The sequence below is a fragment of the Bos grunniens genome, chromosome 6, assembly GCF_055505025.1.
Source record: "Bos grunniens cultivar Pamir isolate PY7600 chromosome 6, Bosgru_T2T1.0, whole genome shotgun sequence".
NCBI lineage: Eukaryota > Metazoa > Chordata > Mammalia > Artiodactyla > Bovidae > Bos > Bos grunniens.
Genome location: NC_141170.1, coordinates 22,643,306 through 22,664,321, shown reverse-complemented (window position 1 = coordinate 22,664,321; position 21,016 = coordinate 22,643,306). Strand labels below are relative to the sequence as shown.

Here is a 21,016-nt window from a genome sequence, read left to right as displayed (position 1 = left end):
CATTTAATGTGCATACTACTGAAACACTATAGTTGCTAGAAATATTCTCTCTTGCTTATTGACATTAATATTTTTGTGTGCCTTTGGCTAAAGTTGACCACATCATTTTGACCAATGGTTGACAGCATCTATTTATATAAGCTTTTCGTTTTTCTTCATAAGTACGTGCTATGGTATTAATATGTTTAGTGTTCATATTATTTGGCAAGGGTTAGCTTTATCTGTCTGAATTATCCTAAAAATAATATTCATCTAATTTGTTTTTGTATTTAAAAATTAAAGTAATTATTGGGTGGATGTATTGGGTGGGTAGTGGTGGTAGAGGCAGGTGGAAAAAGGAGAAGAAAAGAGATAATTATGAATAAAAGAAAAGATGGGAAATACACATTTTTTGACACTGACAAAAAATCTTGCCAAGCATACTGAGATTTACGGTTATAAAATAACTTAGTACAATATGTGTTTTCTTATTGCATGGGGGAGCAATTCTACTCTTTCCCCTTCTTCTCAGAGACTTTCTTTAGGTTAAATCCAAACACTTAATAAACACATATGTTATGTTATATCACACAATTTTCCATCTAGATGTGATCTTACAGACCATCCAGTTCTTTTAGAGAAGACAAAATTATTTTCTGATTTCTTAAAACAAATTCCTGCATTCTTTCTATTAAGCCTGTCGTTCACACACAGGACCAGTTTTTTTCACCTATATCCCACTCTGTATACTGTAAATATTTTTTATCACTTAGCTCCTATAAAATTGAATTGTCCTCATTTATTTAAAGATGTATTTCCCAAATCTGCTTAATTTATCTCCTTCTTTCCCTCCCCTCAACCACTTACCAGTTCAGGACCTCTATCCCCCTTGCCTAAATTGTGATATCCTTGAAGATGTGAAGGACCAGGTTTTATTTTTTGTGGCACTTTCAGAGCCTTTTGAGCTTCCCAAGTGACCCTAGAGGTAAAAAAAAAAAATCCACCTGCCAATGCGGGAGACGTGGATTCAATCCCTGACTTGGGAAGATCCCTGGACAAGGAAATGGCAACTCACTCCAGTTTTCTTGCCTGGAAAATCCCATAGACAGAAGAGCCTGCAGGGTTACAGTCCATAGGGTCACAAAGAGTTGGGCCCAAGTGAGTGACTGAGCATGTACGCACACACTGTGCCTGATCCAGTTATGTTAAATTATTGCTGAGTGATTAACTTTATTGCTTTGATGAGTGTCAGTGGCAAAGATGGACCCAAACATCTCTTTTTGTAATTCTTGTGATAAGTTTATCCATACTCAGAGAATGTTGGATATCCTGGAGAATTAGAGCCAAGCTCAATGAGTGAATTAGCTCTTAATGGAGTTGGCGTCCCTTCCTTAAATGCTTCTTCTAGAGTGTTTAATGAAGACTAATGAAGGTTAGGTCCTCTTTTTGTGTTGGCTTAGTTGTGAGTGGGGTTGTTGTATTATTACCATGGCTGCAAAAACACTTTGCTACCTGATGAGCTCTGACATTGTATTCAGAGGCTAGAAAGAAGATGCTGATTTAAAATAGATCAGGTTTCTCCTCTGAGGAATTCTATAGAGGTCAGTGAGTATTTTAGAGGTGCTAAATATACTCCTCAGAAAAGCAGCTTGTTTCCACCTTGTCTCTAGAGTTTTAAAGATGTCACTTCTTATTTTCTCCAGAAATTTCATCTGAAATTTTTTTTACCTTCAAATCAGTACCTAATTATTAGAGTTTATTAAATACTTGCAAGCTTTCATTAAAAACCAACCACATCACTGTATTTCTTATTTTGATCTAAAATGAAAATCTTTTGACTCTTATTTGAGGATAAAAAGTGCTCAGTTGCGCCTCTATACACTTTATCCCAGTAGTTTCTGGAATCTGTCTCTTCTACACGTAATGTGTGAGACAGTGAAAATGTCAGATGAAGGAATATGGAGGGCCTTGTTAGCCATGTTTTAAAAAAAAAAAAAAAAAAGAAAAGAAAGAAATTTTAATTCAAAGGCAGTGGAAAGCCAATGGAGGTTTTCAGAGAAGTGTGATGAAATCAGATCACTGTTTTTAAGTAAACCCTCTAACTCAGTTGTGAAGAGTGGAATGGAGAGGGTGCCCAAGGGGTCTAAGGAAACCAGAAAAGAGGCTATCTTTGGAGTCTAGATGTCAGTTTCTGGCTTAGACAAGAATGCAAAAGCAATGAGGTTGGAAAGAAATCAAAGCCTTTAAGTGATATATTTGGGAGAATGAAATAATACAGGTCATGTATTTCAGGGGTAAAGGAGAGTCAAGGTCACAACTGTCTTCCAGGTTTCTTCCATGAACCATGGAGAGAAGAGAGAAAGATGTATTCTGAAGGAGGGAACACATGTGGAGCAGCAAGTTTAGGAAGCATGGGAGAGAAAAATTCAATTGTATACTCATTTTCATCTGGTGATGTCTTGTAGGCAGTTGGACTTGTGGGCTGGAGCTCAGGAGAGTGATCTGGCTAGTTATATAAACCTGAGAATCATATGCATGTAGGATATAAGTTATGGATATAGATATATAGTAAGTCCCCTACATACGAACCTTCAAGTTGCGAACTTTCAAAGATGTGAATGTATGTTCCATCACCGTCAGGCATGAGTAAAATTGCAGCTTGTCCTCTGTCTCCTATTGCTGACAATCCTTCAGCTCTACCATCTCCCACCTCCTCTCCCTCCTCCATCAGTAACTCTTGTTGCCTGTCACTTGATGCCAGCCACCTGTATGCCAGCTGTTGTACTATGCTACTGTACTTTTCAAGGTACTGTACTGTAAGATTAAAAATGTTTCATTTCTGTTTGTTTTTTATGTATTATTTGTGTGACAAGTATTATAAACCCATTACAGTACAGTACCACGTAGCCAACTGTGTTAGTTGGGCACCTAGGCTAACTTTGTTGGACTTATGAACAAATTGGACTTATGATTGTATTCTCAGAGTGGAACTTGTTTGTACATAGGGGACTGACTATAGTCTCAGAACATATAGAGGCAAGAAAAGGCCCAGAAGAGAACTCCAAGACCATTGAACTTTTAAAAGCCAGTTAAGGGGAAGAGGAGCCTGCAAAGAACACAGCAAAGACAGCTAATAGAAAATCAGCCATCTAGTTGACCAACCAAACAACTGGTCAGAAATGATGTGATGGCAACTGAAGGAGAGTTTTGAAGAGACGAGAGTGGTCACAGACTCATATGCCCCTGAGAGTGACGTAGTATGAGAATAGAAAAAATTGCCTAGGAGGCCTTCCCTGGAGGTTCAGTGGTTAATACTTTGAGCTCCCGATGCATGGGGCATGGGTTTGATCCCTGGTTGGGGAACTAAGATCCTGCATGCCACTCAGCCAAAAAAAAAAAAAAAGCCTAGGATATCATCATTGCCTGTGATAAAGATAGTTTCAGTGGACCAGTGCATAACACTAGACTGGGAAGGGCTGAGCAGAAACTGTATGGTTAGAACATGGGAATAGGGGCGGTTGCTAACTCTTTCAAGAAGCTTTGCTGTGAGAGATGAGAGAGCTTGTAGCTGAAGTGGACTGTGGAGTGGAAGGCTTGTTTTAGGGTTCATTTGCTTGTTCTAAAAATGGGGAAAGAAGTGGGGGAGAGAGAAAAGGAAAGAGAGAGGAAGAGAGATAATGATACAGGAGTGAGAAGGGATAGTCAAAATAAGAAATCCTGAGAAGGCAGGAGAGAGCCAGGGTAGAATGAAGGTCTAAGAGGAGGTGAATCTCTTCTTTTGAAACCAAAGGGAAGAAATTGAAGAATTGATATGTGAGTAATCTCGTAGGATATCTAATCTGATGCCTTTTACTTCCATTGTGAAGTAGGAGTTAAGATGATCTGCTTTGAGACAGGAGGATATAGGGTTAAAGAGAGAAGACAAAGGAGGAAAAGTCACTGCAGAAAATGAGTGATTTGAAGGGAAAAACACATAGTAAGATCGGGGGTGGTGCCGAGCAACCATCTGAAACTGGCAGCTCTGCACTGGTCGCGGTGGCCATCTGTTCACCTGCGATGCCTTCTGAGAGCGTTTGGCCCCTCAGCGGGAGTGGTGCATTAGGGGAGAGCCTGATATCCATGTAGGCAAAGAGGTTGAAGGAATTTTCAGTGGAATTGCTAGGAAAACCTTAGAGAGTCGCTGAGAGCCCAGTTCTGAGAAGATTGTTGCAGCTACCGTATCCACCATTTATTCCAGAAAAGAGATGGTGAAGACTTAAGTCTATGGGGTCACAAAGAATCGGACATCACTTAGCAGCTGAACAGCAACAACAACAAAAATCCCATAGCACAGTAACTTCCAAACTTTTATTAGCTTCTGTCACCTGTCAGCCCCATTCCTGGTAGCAGTTACCTCTGGTCTTTCTTCTGGATCCTTCCCTTTACATTGTCAGAGGCCAGGAGAAAACTGGAATTATGACACATGGACATATCACGTCTGCATGAGCTAGAAGCTGTGGAACCAGAACTCCAGCACTTTAGAATAACAGACGATGTGGAAGTCCAGTGATCTCATCACAAGAAATAAATTCAGTGTTGTTTTTATTACAAAGTGCAAAAGAGCTCTCCTTGACTGATGATTAAGCACTAGTCCTCATCTGCAACCCACAGGAACTTCATGAGCAATAGGGCAACGTCAGACACAAGTCTCTTATCCTTTTAGAGTGAGCATTATGTTTCTCTTTCTTACAATATGGTAATGTATTAAGTGCAGTTTAATAGAACCTCAAGTTCTTACTCAGAGTGTTTAGCATCTTATTAGCATAATAAACAAGGCATTTCGTTTCTATCATGTCAACTTACCTAAAGTATGTTTTCTAGTCACTTTCCCAGATACCATGGTATATTGCTGGATATTTGGAAATAGAAAAGCAAAAAGCTTAATTGGAAATTTTTTCATACACTTCCACTTATACTTTGGTAAGTATAATACCAAAGCCTTTTTATTTCAAAGAGATAATGATGCTTAGATTTTTGCCTACATTCCCATGACTTTTATTTTTACATTGTGTCATTTTTTAAACTCAGTAAACTGAGCTAAGGGCTTCCCTGGTAGCTCAGTGGTAAAGAACTCATTTGCCAATGCAGGAGACATGAGTTCGATTCCTGGTCGAGGAAATGGCAACCCACTCCAGTATTCATTCATGTCCTGGGAAATCCCATGGACAGAGGAGCCTGGAGGGCTACAGTCCATGTGGTTGTAAAAGAGATAGACATGACTTAGAGACTAACAGCAATAAAACTAAGCTAAATATGGTATATATTTTGTTATTCTTACATAGCACATGTTTCTTTCATCTTTTGGAGTATTGTTGTGAATATAGATATTCCTTGCTGGTCCTCTTGCAAAGAATGAAATATCCAGGATTGGGTGCTAAATTCAGGTTTCCATCTTTAAAAATCCTGGACTACAAGTAGGAATGCATGTTACCCAAAATAACTGATCATAACAAAGACTTTAAAATAGGAAATAGAGATCTGCCAAAGCTCATTAATTTCTCAGGCACAGGTCTGAAAGTGCTTTTAAACTTAAATTGAAGGTCAAGAAAAATACAATTGACTTAGGCCTACCATCATTCAAGCTTTTCTTGAGAAGTAAGGCTGAATTGATATTTTTTTCTTCCACTATGTATAACTTTGGCCACCTCATGCGAAGAGTTGACTCATTGGAAAAGACTCTGATGCTGGGAGGGATTGGGGGCAGGGGGAGAAGGGGATGACAGAGGATGAGATGGCTGGATGGCATCACCAACTTGATGGATGTGAGTTTGAGTGAACTCCGGGAGTTGGTAATGGACAGGGAGGCCTGGCGTGCTGCGATTCAGGGGGTCGCAAAGAGTCGGACAAGACTGAGCGACTGAACTGAACTGATGTATAAAGAAACTAATTTGTTGAAAATCATCCTCAGTGTTCTCCGTTGGAACACATTGCTAGATTCATTGACTTGAAGCATTTTCATGATTTTTTAAATTTAGATGTTTTAGGGATTCCTTCATCAAAGAGCTGATGGCCAAATGGTAACGTTTAATGAGGTTTCCACCAAAAATACATAGTCACAGTGGATCCTAATAGAAGAATATACAGGCAAACAGTAATCTCAGATTTTACTAACATATAGGTCCTTGTAATCAAATTGCTATGGTTGAATAAACCCAAAGATTCCACCTGCAATGCAGGAGACACAAGAGATGTGGGTTTGATTCTCTGGGTTGGGAAGATGCCCTTTAGGAGGAAATGGCAACCCTCTCCAGTATTCTTGCCTAAAAAATCCCATGGACAGAAGAGCCTGGTGGGCTACAGTCTATGGGGTCGCAAAGAGTTGGACACTACTGAGCAACTGAGGATGCCCACGCGTGCCCGTGCACACACATACACACAGACAGACAGACACACAGTTTCCCCAGATTCTTTATGGTTTCTCAGAATGCATGAGATCATGAAGGAGGAGGACTTCAAAGCTGATATGATAATATAAGCACTCTGGAGGCTTCAACAGTGACATGTTTTGTTTGTACGTGATCATCAGTCGTTTTCTTCGTACCCTGTCTTACTCTAAGATTATTACCTCTGCAAACTCTTCATTCAAGCATTCAAAGCCTTCCTACCAATTTGTCTCCTTAGTCAGATTCCTTCCTTCTGTGCTCCTTCCCGGGTTTCTTTTTCCTACACAGGACCCAATCTTTCTTTGCCTCCACATCTTGGAATACACCACCCCTTTTGCTTCTTTATTTGTGCTGATCCACGTTCCCTTTCACAATTTGACATATATATGTATTTCTAATAAATACAAAACCCCAACTTTGATAGTTAATTCCATGTGGCCCTTCAAACCTCGATTCACCTTTCTCTTTCTGGGAAAGCACGAGTAGTGAGTTGTTTTGCTATTTTTATCTCTAAGACTTTGGCCAATCCACTTAGATTCATTCTGTTTCCATATTACGAATAACGCTAGTGCTACTTTCCTGGTGGATCTGTAGTCATGATTAAACAAGATAATGCATATAAAGCATGCATTTAGAACAGGGCTGGCACATGATAAAATTTTAATAAATATTATCATACTAAATTAAATATATATTTTCTAAGCCTTTCCTTGTGCTCAGTTCACTCAGAATAATGAGGAGACATTAGATAATAGAGAATACTGAGACCTAGATAATCCAGACAGAGAAGGCAATGGCACCCCACTCCAGTACTTTTGCCTAGAAAATCCCATGGACTAAGGAGCCTGGTGGGCTGCAGTCCATGGGGTCGCTAAGAGTCGGACACGACTGAGCAACTTCACTTTCACTTTTCACTTTCATGCATTGGAGAAGGAAAAGGCAACCCATTCCTCTTCTTGCCTGGAGAATCCCAGGGACGGGGGAGCCTGATGGGCTGCCGTCTATGGGGTCGCACAGAGTCGGACATGACTGAAGCGACTTAGCAGCAGCAGCAGCAGCAGATAATCCAGAATCCTGAGACCTCTGTCTCTTATCAGGTAGAATGCCTTAAGCCACATGGATTTTTCCCTCAGTCTTGAGCTATTTGAATTTTCATGTCTTTTTAGGCATTAGATGATGTCAAAGTGTTGGTGGTTGTTAATTTTAGCACAGATACTAGCTAAAGATGTAATCCATTGTTGGTACTTAGGACAGTGCCTAGCATGCAGGGTGCACTCGATAACTGGTATTATTATTATTAATGTCATTGTTGTATTATGAGTGTCCAGGGTTTTTTTCTCCTTTCTGTTCTCCTAAATCAAGACTACATTGTATTTAAAAATAATGTCCAAAGTGCCACTTAAAATGTAATTAATTAAAAGACAGGTTACTGATATCCTAGAGATTATTGTTTCCAGCACTTAAAATCAGAACATTCATGACATTCTAATTTTGAGAGGGCCTTTTTAAAGTAAGAAAGCTAACTCAAGGTGAAGTATCTTAACAGATGTTTTCATTAAAAATTTTTTTGCACTTCTGTGGAAAGCTTCAAAATTAACTCGGTAAGTACTTAGAGAGCAACTACCACAGACTCAAGTGTTGCACTATGTGTTAATTCCCAAGGATGATTTGTAGAACATTAAAATCCAAAAATGGATTCTGAAAAATTTTGCCAGCTGCCAGGGTGGATTACTTTAAATCCATGTTTTCAAAATGTAAAACTCTGTTCTAAAGGAAAAGTCTTTAGTAAAAACCTTTGCTTTCTAATTTTCCACAGATATTTTACCCTTTAAAAGAAGGCAGCTTCCACAGGCCAAGATCTTTGTGTGTTTACTGAAACTTAAAGGTTAAAAAAAAAAAAGTTAAAACAAGCGCCTGGGGCCAAAAGAAGTCTTCAAAGATATTTTCGTTCAGTTAGTTTCCTTTGGGAAATTCATAAATTCTTTCTCATGTCCAAAAATTAGCAATAACTTAAAAATAGGTGGCCCAGTGGTAAAGAATCCTCCTGCCAATACAGGAGATGTAAGAGACGTGGGTTCGATCCCTGGGTCGGGAAGATCCCCTAGGGAAGGGAATGACACCCCATTCCAGTATTCTTGCCCCGGAAATCCCATGGACAGAGGAGCCTGACAAAGCTACAGTCCATGGGGTCTTGGAAAAGAGTCGGGACTGACTTAGCAACTAAACAACAACAACAACAACAATTTGAAAATGTTATTAATCTTTCTTTTGTTAATGGATTTATTCACAAGTCCATTTCTAGAAATTTCTGTTTTGAGACACTCTGCAAAAATGGACCTTCAGTTACCAGAGAACTAACTTTGGTAATCTGGTCCTTCACAGCATTGATTTAGAATGAGACTAGAAGCTCTGATCTGTAGTATTTTGTCTACATATCCTGGCAGGAGTTTCACCTTTTCAAATTTTGGATTGCAGTTGCCTCTCTTCCAAGACTACTCATTTTTATCGAAGTGCGCGTCTACTGAAGTCGTCAGACCTGAACTTGGGGAGGGTAATTTGAGACAGCTTTCCTAGGAGTGAGGCGGGAACCTGAAACCGTAACCAGACACGGGGGTGGGATTAACGCCCCAAACTCCGCACCTGTTTCTAACTGATTGGAAGGGACGAAGTGGGTGGAATCTTCTGACCCTGCCCCCGGGCCTCCGTAGCTAGGGACGCTTCGGCCACGGCAACAGCGATGGATCAGGACGAAGCGTTGACCACCGTGGACAATATAGTCACGCAGTTCAACACCTACGAAGATTTCCTGGACTCGCAGATCACGACCCTGGACTTGTACTACCTGGAGGTAAGGTCAGCCGCCCAGTAGGGTGGCCACCGCCTTTGCGTTCCCTGGGTCCGCGCAAGATCCTGAGCCCCCGGGTCGTGGGGTGTTCGCCCCCTGGCGGTGAATCTTGGGGACTGCAGGCGCGGCAGTTTCCTGACCGCGGCTCCAAAGCCACCGCGGTGGAATGTGCCGCCGTGTCCGTGTCCCTACCCGCCCCCCGCCCCCTCCACTACCTGGGTCTGAGCGGTATTCCGGCCCCTTTGTCCGTGGCGCCGCGCAGACCCGTGCCCGTGCGCACGCGCACACACGCGCCGCGGAACTTCGGTTGTCTGCCCAGCGCCGCCCTCGCCGTCTCCTGGCCGCCCCGCTTCCAAAATCCTCCCTCTCCGAGCTGAGGGGCTGGATTCGGAGACCCGCGGAGACCCTTCCGGGGGCTGCAGTTCAGGTCTGACACCCTGTTTCTTTTTGCCAGTTTGTACCAAAGAACAGAAGGCAGTATTCTTCCAGGTGTATCTCGTGTTCTACTGGGCATTTGGTTCCCTGAACTGTCACCCCCAGCTAGTTGGTTCAGAAAGCGCTTTGATTACAGGTACAGTTACAGCTCCCTGTGACTGCAGGCATAAGCTGACTCCTGTTTACCGAGTTGATGGAGCACAACTGTTGTTGACAGTTAAAAAAAAAAAAAAAAAAGCCTGCAACACAGCAAAATCGAATGTAATTGGGATTGGCTACAGTCCTTCTCTGGCTTCTTAAAGGTGTTGGGGATGGGTGGGGAGCAAGTGGGGGGCTGGGAGGAGGGCAGAATGATAAAGTGCTTGGCCTCCTGGAGGAGAATCAGAATGGGGGGGGGGGGTGGATAATGGGCTGCGGGTCCTGAGAAGCAGGATATGGACCGAACGTCCCTGTAGCCCTGATATAGTCCCCAGACCAGGCCGACTAAACGGACACTGACTTGGAAATTCTGCTGTTTTGGAGCCAAACCCCGGACCCCCAAGTTGCCCCATATTTAGGCCAGAGAGAGCAAGTACTGCTATGTGGGTCCACTCCACATGTGAGTCTGAGAAGGATCTGTATCCTGCAGTGAACTCCACAAATACTTATTCACCACAACAGTCATTCTGTCTTTTAGTGGATTGAAATTTTTGGATTTGGAGTCCAAAATGATTGTATTAAAACTTAGATTTTACTTCAGTGGGGATTCCAAGGTCTGAAAAGTGCTTCTTCAAAACACATTTATGTGCTACATAGGAACATAATTTTTTAATACAATATATTTGACATGTTCACAATGCTTTCATTTATTTGTATATCCTTAGCTGCACTGGGTCTTTGTTGCTGCACTATAGCTTTCTCTAGTTGTGGTTCTTGGGCTTCTCATTGCTGTTCCTGGGCTGCTTCTTGCCATGGCTTTTCTTGCTGTGGGAGCACAGGCTCTAGGCGTGAGGGCTTCAGTGGCTGCTGCACAGGCGCTCCGTAGTTGGGGCTTGCTGTCCCTGGAGCTTCAGTTCAGTTCAGTCGCTCGGTCATGTCCGACTCTTTGCAACCCCATGGACTGCAGCACGCCAGGCTTCCCTGTTTATCACCAACTCCTGGAGCTTGCTCAAACTCATGTCCAGGGAGTCGGTGATGCCATCCAACCATTTCATCCTCTGTCATCCCCTTCTCCTCCTGCCTTCAATCTTTCTCAGCATCAGGGTCTTTTCCAATGAGGTAGTTCTTCGCATGAGGTAGCCAAAGTATTGAAGCTTCAGCTTCAGCATCAGCCCTTCCAATGAATATTCAGGACTGATTTCCTTTATAATTGACTGGCTTTATTTCCTTGCAGTCCAAGGGACTCTCAAGAGTCTTCTCCAACACCACAGTTCAAAAGCATCAATTCTTCGGTGCTCAGCTTTCTTCATAGTCCAACTGTCACATCCATACATGACCACAGGAAAAACCATAGCCTTGACTAGACGGACCTTTATTGGCAAAGTAATGTCTCTGCTTTTTAATATGCTGTCTAGGTTGGTCATAGCTTTTCTTCCAAGGAGCAAATGTCTTTTAATTTCATGGCTGCAGTCACCATCTGCAGTGATTTTGGAGCCCCCCAAAATAAAGTCTCTCACTGTTTCCCCATGTATTTGCCATGAAGTGATGGGACTAGATGCCATGATCTTAGTTTTTTGAATGTTGAGTTGTAAGCCAACTTTTTCACTCTCCTGTTTCAGTTTCATCAAGAGGCTCTTTAGTTCTTCACTTTCTGCCATAAGGGTGGTGTCATCTTCATATCTGAGGTTATTGATATTTTTCCTGGCAGTCTTGATTCCAGCTTGTGCTTCATCCAGCCCAGCATTTTGCATGATGTACTCTGCATATAAGTTAAATATAAAGACAATATACAGCCTTGCATACTCCTTTCCCAGTTTGGAGCCAGTCCATTGTTCAAACTACTGCACAGTTGCTCTCATCTCACATGCTAGCAAAGTAATGCTCAAAATTCTCCAAGCCAGGCTTCAATAGTATGTGAATTGTGAACTTCCAGATGTTCAAGATGGTTTTAGGAAAGACAGAGGAACCAGAGATCAAATTGCCAACATCTGTTGGATCATCGAAAAAGCAAGAGAATTCCAGAAAAACATCTACTTCTTCTTTATTGACTATGCCAAAGCCTTTGACTGTGTGGATCACAACAAACTGTGGAAAATTCTTAGGGAGATGGGAATACCTGACCACCTGACCTGCCTCCCTAGAGCTTCAGGCTTCAATAGTTGTGGCACATGGGCTCAGTGGTTTCAGCTGGAGGGCTCTAGAGCATGGGCTTAGTAGTTGTGGCTCATGGGGTTAGTTGCTCTGAGGCATGTGGAATCTTCCCAGCCAGGGATTGAACCTGTGCCCCCCTGCGTTGGTAGGTGGATTCTTACCCACTGTGCCACCAGGGAAGTCCAGGAACATAATTTTAAGGAAGTAGAAACATTTCACTTTAGTCCTATCTTTTCCATGAGCAAATTGTGTGACCTTGGGCAGAAAATTTGATCTTTCTGGAATTATGTGTTAAAAAAAAGCCGGGTGGTATTTCCAACATATTTTCTGACTTCAAAATCAAGCTTTTAATATTTTATACAGATAATATAAAGTTAAAATCATGAAGGTTCAGTTTTATGCCTTGCAATGGAAGTCACTGAAATAAATGAGGGGCAAAAAGTAGTGGTGCCAAACAGTGTTTGAATGTAAATTTTTGAATATCTAATAAATAATAATGAAATATAGACAATAAATACCCCAGTAGGATATAATTATCTTTGTAGCACATGTGCACAATTGCCAAGCTTCAGCTTAATATTGTTAAGAAAGGTTTCAATTTTTTTTAAGGCAGAGTTTTTCATGTGAGTTAGCAATGAAACTTATTGACATTGATTAGGAGTGAGAAATGAAAACTTTGTGTTATATTAATCATAATTTCAAAGGTCTCCAAAATGGAAAATGATGACTATGTTTGGGGGAAAGGTAAAGAAATTTGCTTTTACATTTGATGTTAGTTAAGCCATTTGCTGTCAGCCAACTTCTTTCACTGGCCACTTTAGTGCTGGCATGATGGGCACATGGAGGAAGACGGAGGCTACACATGGGCCCAGTGGCATGGGTGCCCTCTTGCAAAGGCTGGTGTTGCTGAATATCCGACTCAAATGACAGGCGTTTGACTGTCAGCAACCAAGTTGAATACCTGCAATATCGCACCATTTCTCAAGGGAACCAACCAACCACTTGGTGGCAAATTGACCACATTGGGCCCCTTCAACTTTGGAAAGGTCAACAGTTCAATCTGATAGGAACAGATACATTTGGTAGTAATGGGTTTGCCTCTTCTGGCTGTAGTCATAAGTCTGCTCCACTATCTAATGGCCTATGGAGTATTTTTTTCTCTTGGAAAAAAGCTTTTAAATATCATGAAACTATATCAAATGTTTTTCCCTTTCATGATGGAGGTAGTCAGGGGTAACTAACCTGCTACCAAGTGATTGGCTAATCCCTAAGACTTGGGCTTTTCATTTTCTTTTCCCATAGCGTTCAACACACTTAGAAGCAACCAATGCCATTATCTTTCTTATTGCCACTAAGTTATACTCTGGCAAAAAACACTTGGTTACCCAAAGCCCTGACTTCATTGCAGGTCTGTAAAGTTGATAAATTAAAACTTGGCCTCTGCACTTCACTGACTACAGCATAATCTTTTCTACTGTAAAGAGGGCTTGTAATACCTTTAATAAGGTCAGAGAACCAATTTTAGGTAACCTAGAACCATTCAGTTCAGTTCAGTTGCTCAGTCGCATCCGACTCTTTGTGACCCCATGAATCGCAGCACGCCAGGCCTCCCTGTCCTTCACCAACTCCCGGAGTTCACTCAGATTCACGTCCATCGAGTCAGTGATGCCATCCAGCCATCTCATCCTCTGTCGTCCCCTTCTCCTCCTGCCCCCAATCCCTCCCAGCATCAGAGTCTTTTCCAATGAGTCAACTGTTCGCATGAGGTGGCCAAAGTACTGGAGTTTCAGCTTTGGCATCATTCCTTCCAAAGAAATCCCAGGGCTGATCTCAGAATGGACTGGTTGGATCTCCTTGCAGTCCAAGGGACTCTCAAGAGTCTTCTCCAACACCACAGTTCAAAAGCATCAATTCTTCGGTGCTCAGCTTTCTTCACAGTCCACCTCTCACATCCATACATGACCACTGGAAAAACCATAGCCTTGACTAGATGGACCTTTGTTGCAAAGAAATATTTGCAAAGAAATAGAGGAAAACAACAGAATGGGAAAGACTAGAGATCTCTTCAAGAAAATTAGAGATACCAAGGGTACATTTCATGCAAAGATGAGCTCAATAAAGGACAGAAATGGTGTGGACCTAACAGAAGCAGAAGATATTAAGAAGAGGTGGCAAGAATACACAGAAGAGCTGTACAAAAAAGATCTTCACGACCCAGATAATCACGATGGTGTGATCACTCACCTAGAGCCAGACATCCTGGAATGTGAAGTCAAGTGGGCCTTAGAAAGCATCACTACGAACAAAGCTAGTGGAGGTGATGGCATTCCAGTGGAGCTATTTCAAATCCTGAAAGATGATGCTGTGAAAGTGCTGCACTCAATATGCCAGCAAATTTGAAAACTCAGCAGTGGCCACAGGACTGGAAAAGATCAGTTTTCATTCCAGTCCCAAAGAAAGGCCAAAGAATGCTCAAACTACTGCAGAATTGCACTCATCTCACACGCTAGTAAAGTAACGCTCAAAATTCTCCAAGCCAGGCTTCAACAATACGTGAACTGTGAACTTCCAGTTGTTCAAGCTGGTTTTAGAAAAGGCAGAGGAACCAGAGACCGAATTGCCAACATCTGCTGGATCATGGAAAAAGCAAGAGAGTTCCAGAAAAATATCTATTTCTGCTTTATTGACTATGCCAAAGCCTTTGACTGTGTGGATCACAATAAACTGTGGAAAATTCTGAAAGAGATGGGAATACCAGACCACCTGACCTGCCTCTTGATAAATCTGTATGCAGGTCAGGAAGCAACAGTTAGAACTGGACATGGAACAACAGACTGGTTCCAAATAGGGAAAGGAGTACGTCAAGGCTGTATATTGTCACCCTGCTTATTTAACATATGCAGAGTACATCATAAGAAATGCTGGGCTGGAAGAAGCACAAGCTGGAATCAAGATTTCTGGGAGAAATATCAATAACCTCAGATATGCAGATGACACCACCCTTATGGCAGAAAGTGAACAGGAACTCAAAAGCCTCTTGATGAAGGTGAAAGAGGAGAGTGAAAAAGTTGGCTTAAAACTCAACATTCAGAAAACGAATATCATGGCATCTGGTCCCATCACTTCATGGGAAATAGATGGGGAAACAGTGGAAACAGTGTCAGACTTTTTCTTTTGGGTTCCAAAATCACTGCAGATGGTGACTGCAGCCATGAAATTAAAAGACGCTTACTCCTTGGAAGGAAAGTTATGACCAACCTAGATAGCATATTGAAAAGCAGAACCATTCAATCTGTCCTTTAAATTTCCATTCCTCTGGAATCATTGCCAATAGCCAACTGTGACTCATTCAGGGTTCACTAAGAGAAGCAGAACATGCACACACACACACACACACACACACGTAGATGCAAATATGTGTGTGTCATGTATATTTACCTTTTTATAGAGATTTTCCCCTGCACCATTATGAAAACTGTTTAAATGGTTGAAGACGGGCTGTTTCTTTAGTGTCTGGAAACTGAGGTCATTAGGACAGACAGCCAGGAAGTAAAGTTACCTGAGAAGTGGGGGAAACGAGGGGAAATGGACCTATAAAAGTGCACTAGAATTCATAAGGACAAACTGGAACTTGGATCAGGCTGTCACCTTTTCTACACTTCCAACTTTGATGGTAGGAGGAGATCTGCAGAAGAAACTAATATCTTTAGTCACGGAGATAAACATACTCATACACCTGACCCAGGAGTTGGAGGAGGTAAAGGAGAAGATCCTGTAAGAGCTAGAACAATATGGTTGCTCTTCTTCTATCATCCAAATCTATTGCAAATGTCTCTTGGGGTCCAACCTAACTGTAACTAACTAAGGAAGGAAAGTTATGGAAACAAAGCTCTAACTTAGCTAAGTTGACAGAATACAGCATTCACTGCATCTACCACATTTTACTTTTCACAAGGAGACTGAATTAAAGTATAACTTATATAATTAAAAATTAATAAAAAGAAAAGCATGTAATTTTCTTGAATCATTTATAGGATTTGTATAGCCCTGACATCAATCCATAAAATGATAGCACAAAATGGAAAGCTAAAGACTAATTTTACTTACTGAGTGAGAAATGAATCTAGGAATATAATAAGAAACAATAGATCAGAGACTGCTAAATACTACTCTTAAGTAGTATGGTTTATCATAGGAATGCAAAGATGGACTCAAACAGGAAAGATAGCACTTCTCATCAGAAGTAATACAAGCCATGGTATAATGGGATAACATTCTCTAAAGTGCTGAAAGGTTAAAAAGTCAACCTGTAACACTAATCCAGCAAAAATGTCTTTCAAATATTAAGTGAAATAACTGAAGAAATCAAAGAGAAAACAACAAGTTCCTGAAAAAGATAAAAGAGAAGACCAACAATCCAAAATCTAGGGGATGAAAGCAAAAGCAGTTCTAATAGGGAAGTGTATAATGAAAGAAGCTTTTTAGGAAACAAGAAAAATCCCAAATAAGCAACCTAAACTTGCACTTAAAGGAACTAGAAAAAGACAAACAAAACCTGAACTGAGTAGAAACAAAGAAATTAAGATCAGAGAAAAAAATAAGTGAATAGAGACTAGAAAAACAATAGAAGAGATCAATGAACTTAAGTTATTTCTTTGAAAGATAAATAAAATTGATAAACTTTTACCCAGTCTTATCAAGTAAAAAAGAGAGAAGGCCCAAACAAAATCAAAAATAAAAAAGGAAATGTTATAATTGATACTACAGAAATACAAAGAATTGTTTAAGAGACTACTTGATGCTTTTGAACTGTGATGTTGGAGAAGACTCTTGAGAGTCCCTTGGACTGCAAGGAGATCCAACCAGTCCATTCTGAAGGAGATCAGCCCTGGGATTTCTTTGGAAGGAATGATGCTAAAGCTGAAACTCCAGTACTTTGGCCACCTCATGCGAACAGTTGACTCATTGGAAAAGACTCTGATGCTGGGAGGGATTGGGGGCAAGAGGAGAAGGGGATGACAGAGGATGAGATGGCTGGATGGCATCACTGACTCGATGGACGTGAGTCTGAGTGAACTCCGGGAGTTGGTGAAGGACAGGGAGGCCTGGCGTGCTGCGATTCATGGGGTCACAAAGAGTCGGACACGACTGAGCGACTGAACTGAACTGAACTGATGAACAACTGTATGACAATAAAACGGAAAACCGTGTAGAAATGGACAGATTCCTAGAAATGTACACACTCTCAAGTCTGAACCAGGAAGAAATAGAAAATATGAACCGACCAATTACCAGTAATGAAATTGAATCAGTAATAAACTAACTCTCAGCAAACAAAGTCCAGGAGCAGATAGCTTCTCAGGTGAATTCTACCAAGCATTTGGGGAAGAGTTATCTCCTGTCCCTTTCAACACTTCAAAAAATTAAAGCAGAAGTAATGCTTCCAAACTCATTCTACAAAGCCAACATCATCCAGATACCAAAACTGGACAAAGATATCACACACAGAAAAGAAAATTATAGATCAATATCCTCAAAAATCCTCAACAAAATGTTAGCAAACTGAATTCAATAATACATTAAAAGGATCATACGCCATGGTCAAATGGGATTTATTCTAGAGATACAAGGATGGAGCAATACTCACTAATCAATCAAAGTGGATTAATATTCACTAATCAAATTTCATTCAACAATTTATTAATATGACGTTATTAACAAATTGCTGAATGAAAATGATATGATCATTTCAATAGATGTAGTAAAAAGCTTTTAACAGTATTCAGTATCCATTTCTGATAAAGACTCTCAACAAAGTGGGTATAAAGGAAACATACATCAAAAAAATAAAGGCTGTATATGACAAACCCACAGCTGTCATCATACTTAACAGTAGAAAGTTGAAAGCATTTTATCTAAGGTCAAGAATAAGAGAAGGATGCCCACACTTGCCACTTTTGTTCAACAAAATATTGTAAATCCTAGTCATAGCGATTAGAGAAGAAAAAGAAAGAAAAAGAATACAAATTGGAGAGGAAGAAGTAAAACCACCACTCTTTCCAGGTGATATGATACTATACATAATAAATCCTCAGTCATGTCCAACTCTTTGAGACCCCATGGACTGTAGCTTTCCAGGCTTCTCTGTGCATGGAATTCTCTAGGCAAGAAAACTGGAGTGGGTTGCCATTTCCTTCTCCAGGGGATCTTCCCAACCCAGGGATCGAACCTAGGTCTTCTGCATTGCAGGCAGATTCTTTACTGTTTGAGCCACCAAAGAAGCACTACAGGTGGATTCTTTATCATCTGAGCTACCAGGAAAGCCCCAATAAATTCTCATACACCATCAAAAAATTACAAGAACTCATCATAAGATTAAGTAAAGTTGCAGTATACAAAATTAATATGCAGAAACCTGTTGCTTTTCCATATGCTAACAGTGAACTATCTGAAAGGGAAACTGAAAAAACAATCCTGTTTGTAACTGCATCAAACAGGACAGAATACTTAAGAATGAATTTAACTAAGGAGATAGATTACCTGTACTTGGAAAACCATAAGACACTGATGAAACCAAAGACAACACAAACAGATGGAAAGATATACAGTGCTCATTGGTTGGAGGAATTAGTATCGTTAAAATGACTCTACTACCCAAGACAATCTACAGATTCAGTGCAATCCCTATTAAAATACCAGTGGGATTTTTCATAGAACTAGCACAAATTCTAAAATTTTATGGAAACACAGGAGATGTCAAATATCTAAAGCAACCTTAATATAGAAAGAACTGGATTTAAAATTATACTGCAAGGCTCTGGTAATCAAAATAATATAGTATTGGCACAAAAGCAGACACAGATCAATAGAACAGAAGAGTGAGACCAGAAATGAACCCAGACTTTAGTGGGCAATAATCTATGACAAAGAAGACAAGAATATACAATGGGAAAAGACAGCCTCTTCAATAAATGCTTTTGGGAAAACTGGACAGCTGTGTGCAAAAAGGTCAAACTGGAGTACTTTCTTATACTGTGTACAAAAATAAATTCAAAATGGATTAAAGACTTAAATGCAAGACTTGAAACTATGAAACTTCTAGAAGAAAGCATAGCCTGTACATTCTTTTACACTGGTGTGGGAAATACATTTCTGGATATATCTGCCCAGGCAAGGAAAACAAAATCAAAAATAGACAAATGGTACTACATCACATTAAAAGGCTTTTGCATAGAAAAAGAAACTATCAACAAAACAAAAGGCCGCTTAGTAAATGGGAGAAGATATTTGCAGATGATACATTTGAGAAGGGGTTAATACCCAAAATATACAAAGAACTCATACAGTTCTACATCAGAAAAACCCAAACAAGATGATCAAAGAAATGAGAGGTAATCAGAATAGACATTTTTCCACAGAAGATACACAAATGGCCACCAGATGTATGAAAAGTTGCTCAGTGTCACTAGTCATCAGTTCAGTTCAGTTCAGTTCAGTTGCTCAGTTGTGTCCAACTCTTTGCGACCCCATGAACCGCAGCACGCCAAGCCTCCCTGTCTATCACCAACTCCAGGAGTTTACCTGAACTCACGTCCATTGAATCTGTGATGCCATCCAACCATCTCAACCTCTGTCATCCCATTCTCCTCCTGCCCTCAATCTTTCCCAGCATCAGGGTCTTTTCAAATGAGTCAGCTCTTCACATCAGGTGGCCAAAGTATTGGAATTTCAGCTTCAGGATCATTCCTTCCAATGAATATTCAGGACTGATCTCCTTTAGGATGGACTGGTTAGATCTCCTTGCAGTCCAAGAGATTCTCAAGAGTCTTCTCCAACACCACACCTCAAAAGCATCAATTCTTAGGAGCTCAGCTTTCTTTATAGTCCAGCTCTCACATTCATACATGACTACCGGAAAAACCATAGCCTTGACTAGACGGACCTTTGTTGGCAAAGTAATGTCTCTGCTTTTTAATATGCCGTCTAGGTTGGTCATAACTTTCTTTCCAAGGAGTAAGCGTCTTTTAGTTTCATGGCTGCAGTCACCATCTGCAGTGATTTTGGAGCCCCCCAAAATAAAGTCATCCACTGTTTCCACATCTATTTGCCATGAAGTGATGGAACGGATGCCATCATCTTAGTTTTCTGAATGTTGAGCTTTAAGCCAACTTTTTCACTCTCCACTTTCACTTTCATCAAGAAGCTCTTTAGTTCTTCTTCACTTTATGCTATAAGGGTAGTGTCAACTGCATATCTGAGGTTATTGATGTTTCTCCCGGCAATCTTGATTCCAGTTTGTGCTTCATCCAGCTCAGCATTTCTCACGATGTACTCTGCATATAAGTTAAATAAGCAGGGTGACAATATACAGCCTTGATGTATTCCTTTTCCTATTTGGAACCAGTCTGTTGTTCCATGTCCAGTTCTAACTGTTGCTTCCTGACCTGCATACAGGTTTCTCAAGAGGCAGATCAGGTGGTCTGGTATTCCCATCTCTTTCAGAATTTTCCACAGTTTATTGTGATCCACGCAGTTGAAAGCTTTGGCATAGTCAGTAAAGCAGAAATAGATGTTTTTCTGGAACTCTCTTGCTTTTTTCATGATCCAGCGTATGTTGGCAATTTGATCTCTGGTTCCTCTGCCTTTTCTAAAACCAGCTTGAACATCTGGAAGTTCATGTATTGCTGAAGCCTGGCTAGTCATCAGGGAAATGCAAATCAAAACCACAAGGTAACACCTCACAAATTTCAGAATGGCTGTTATCAAAGACAACAAATAACAAATATTGATGAGGATGTTGAGAAAAGGGAAACTTCATGCACTGTTGAAGAGCATGTAAATTGCTACAGTCCTCGAGAATTTAAAACTGGAGCTACCATATGATCCAGCAGTTCTACTCCAAAGAAAATGAAAATGTTAATTCAAAAAGACATAGGCACCCCTATGTTCATTGCACTATTATTTGTATTAGCCAAGATATGGAAACACCTAAGTGCCATCAACAGATGAATGTGGTTACAATAGAATATTACTTAGCCATAGAAAA

At 40.7% G+C, this 21,016-nt stretch overlaps 1 protein-coding gene across 14 annotated transcripts in view; it reads left to right on the top strand.

Annotated features, from left to right (window-relative positions):
• The first annotated feature begins 8,260 nt into the window (after nucleotides 1–8,260).
• Nucleotides 8,261–21,016, top strand: part of CFAP299 (cilia and flagella associated protein 299) — a 717,854-nt gene continuing 705,098 nt past the window's right edge. For 10 of the 14 annotated variants that reach the window (XR_015166126.1, XM_086407552.1, XM_086407556.1 and 7 more), the window contains exon 1: nucleotides 9,359–9,673. Coding sequence is in view for 13 of the 14 variants with exons in the window: in XM_086407552.1 (XP_086263678.1) it covers nucleotides 9,413–9,673 (261 nt within the window). In the remaining variant the exon portion in view is untranslated. Of the gene's footprint in view, nucleotides 9,250–9,358; nucleotides 9,674–21,016 lie in introns of those variants that run through there. The other 4 variants (XM_086407554.1, XM_086407557.1, XM_086407553.1 and 1 more) reach the window with 1 other exon arrangement.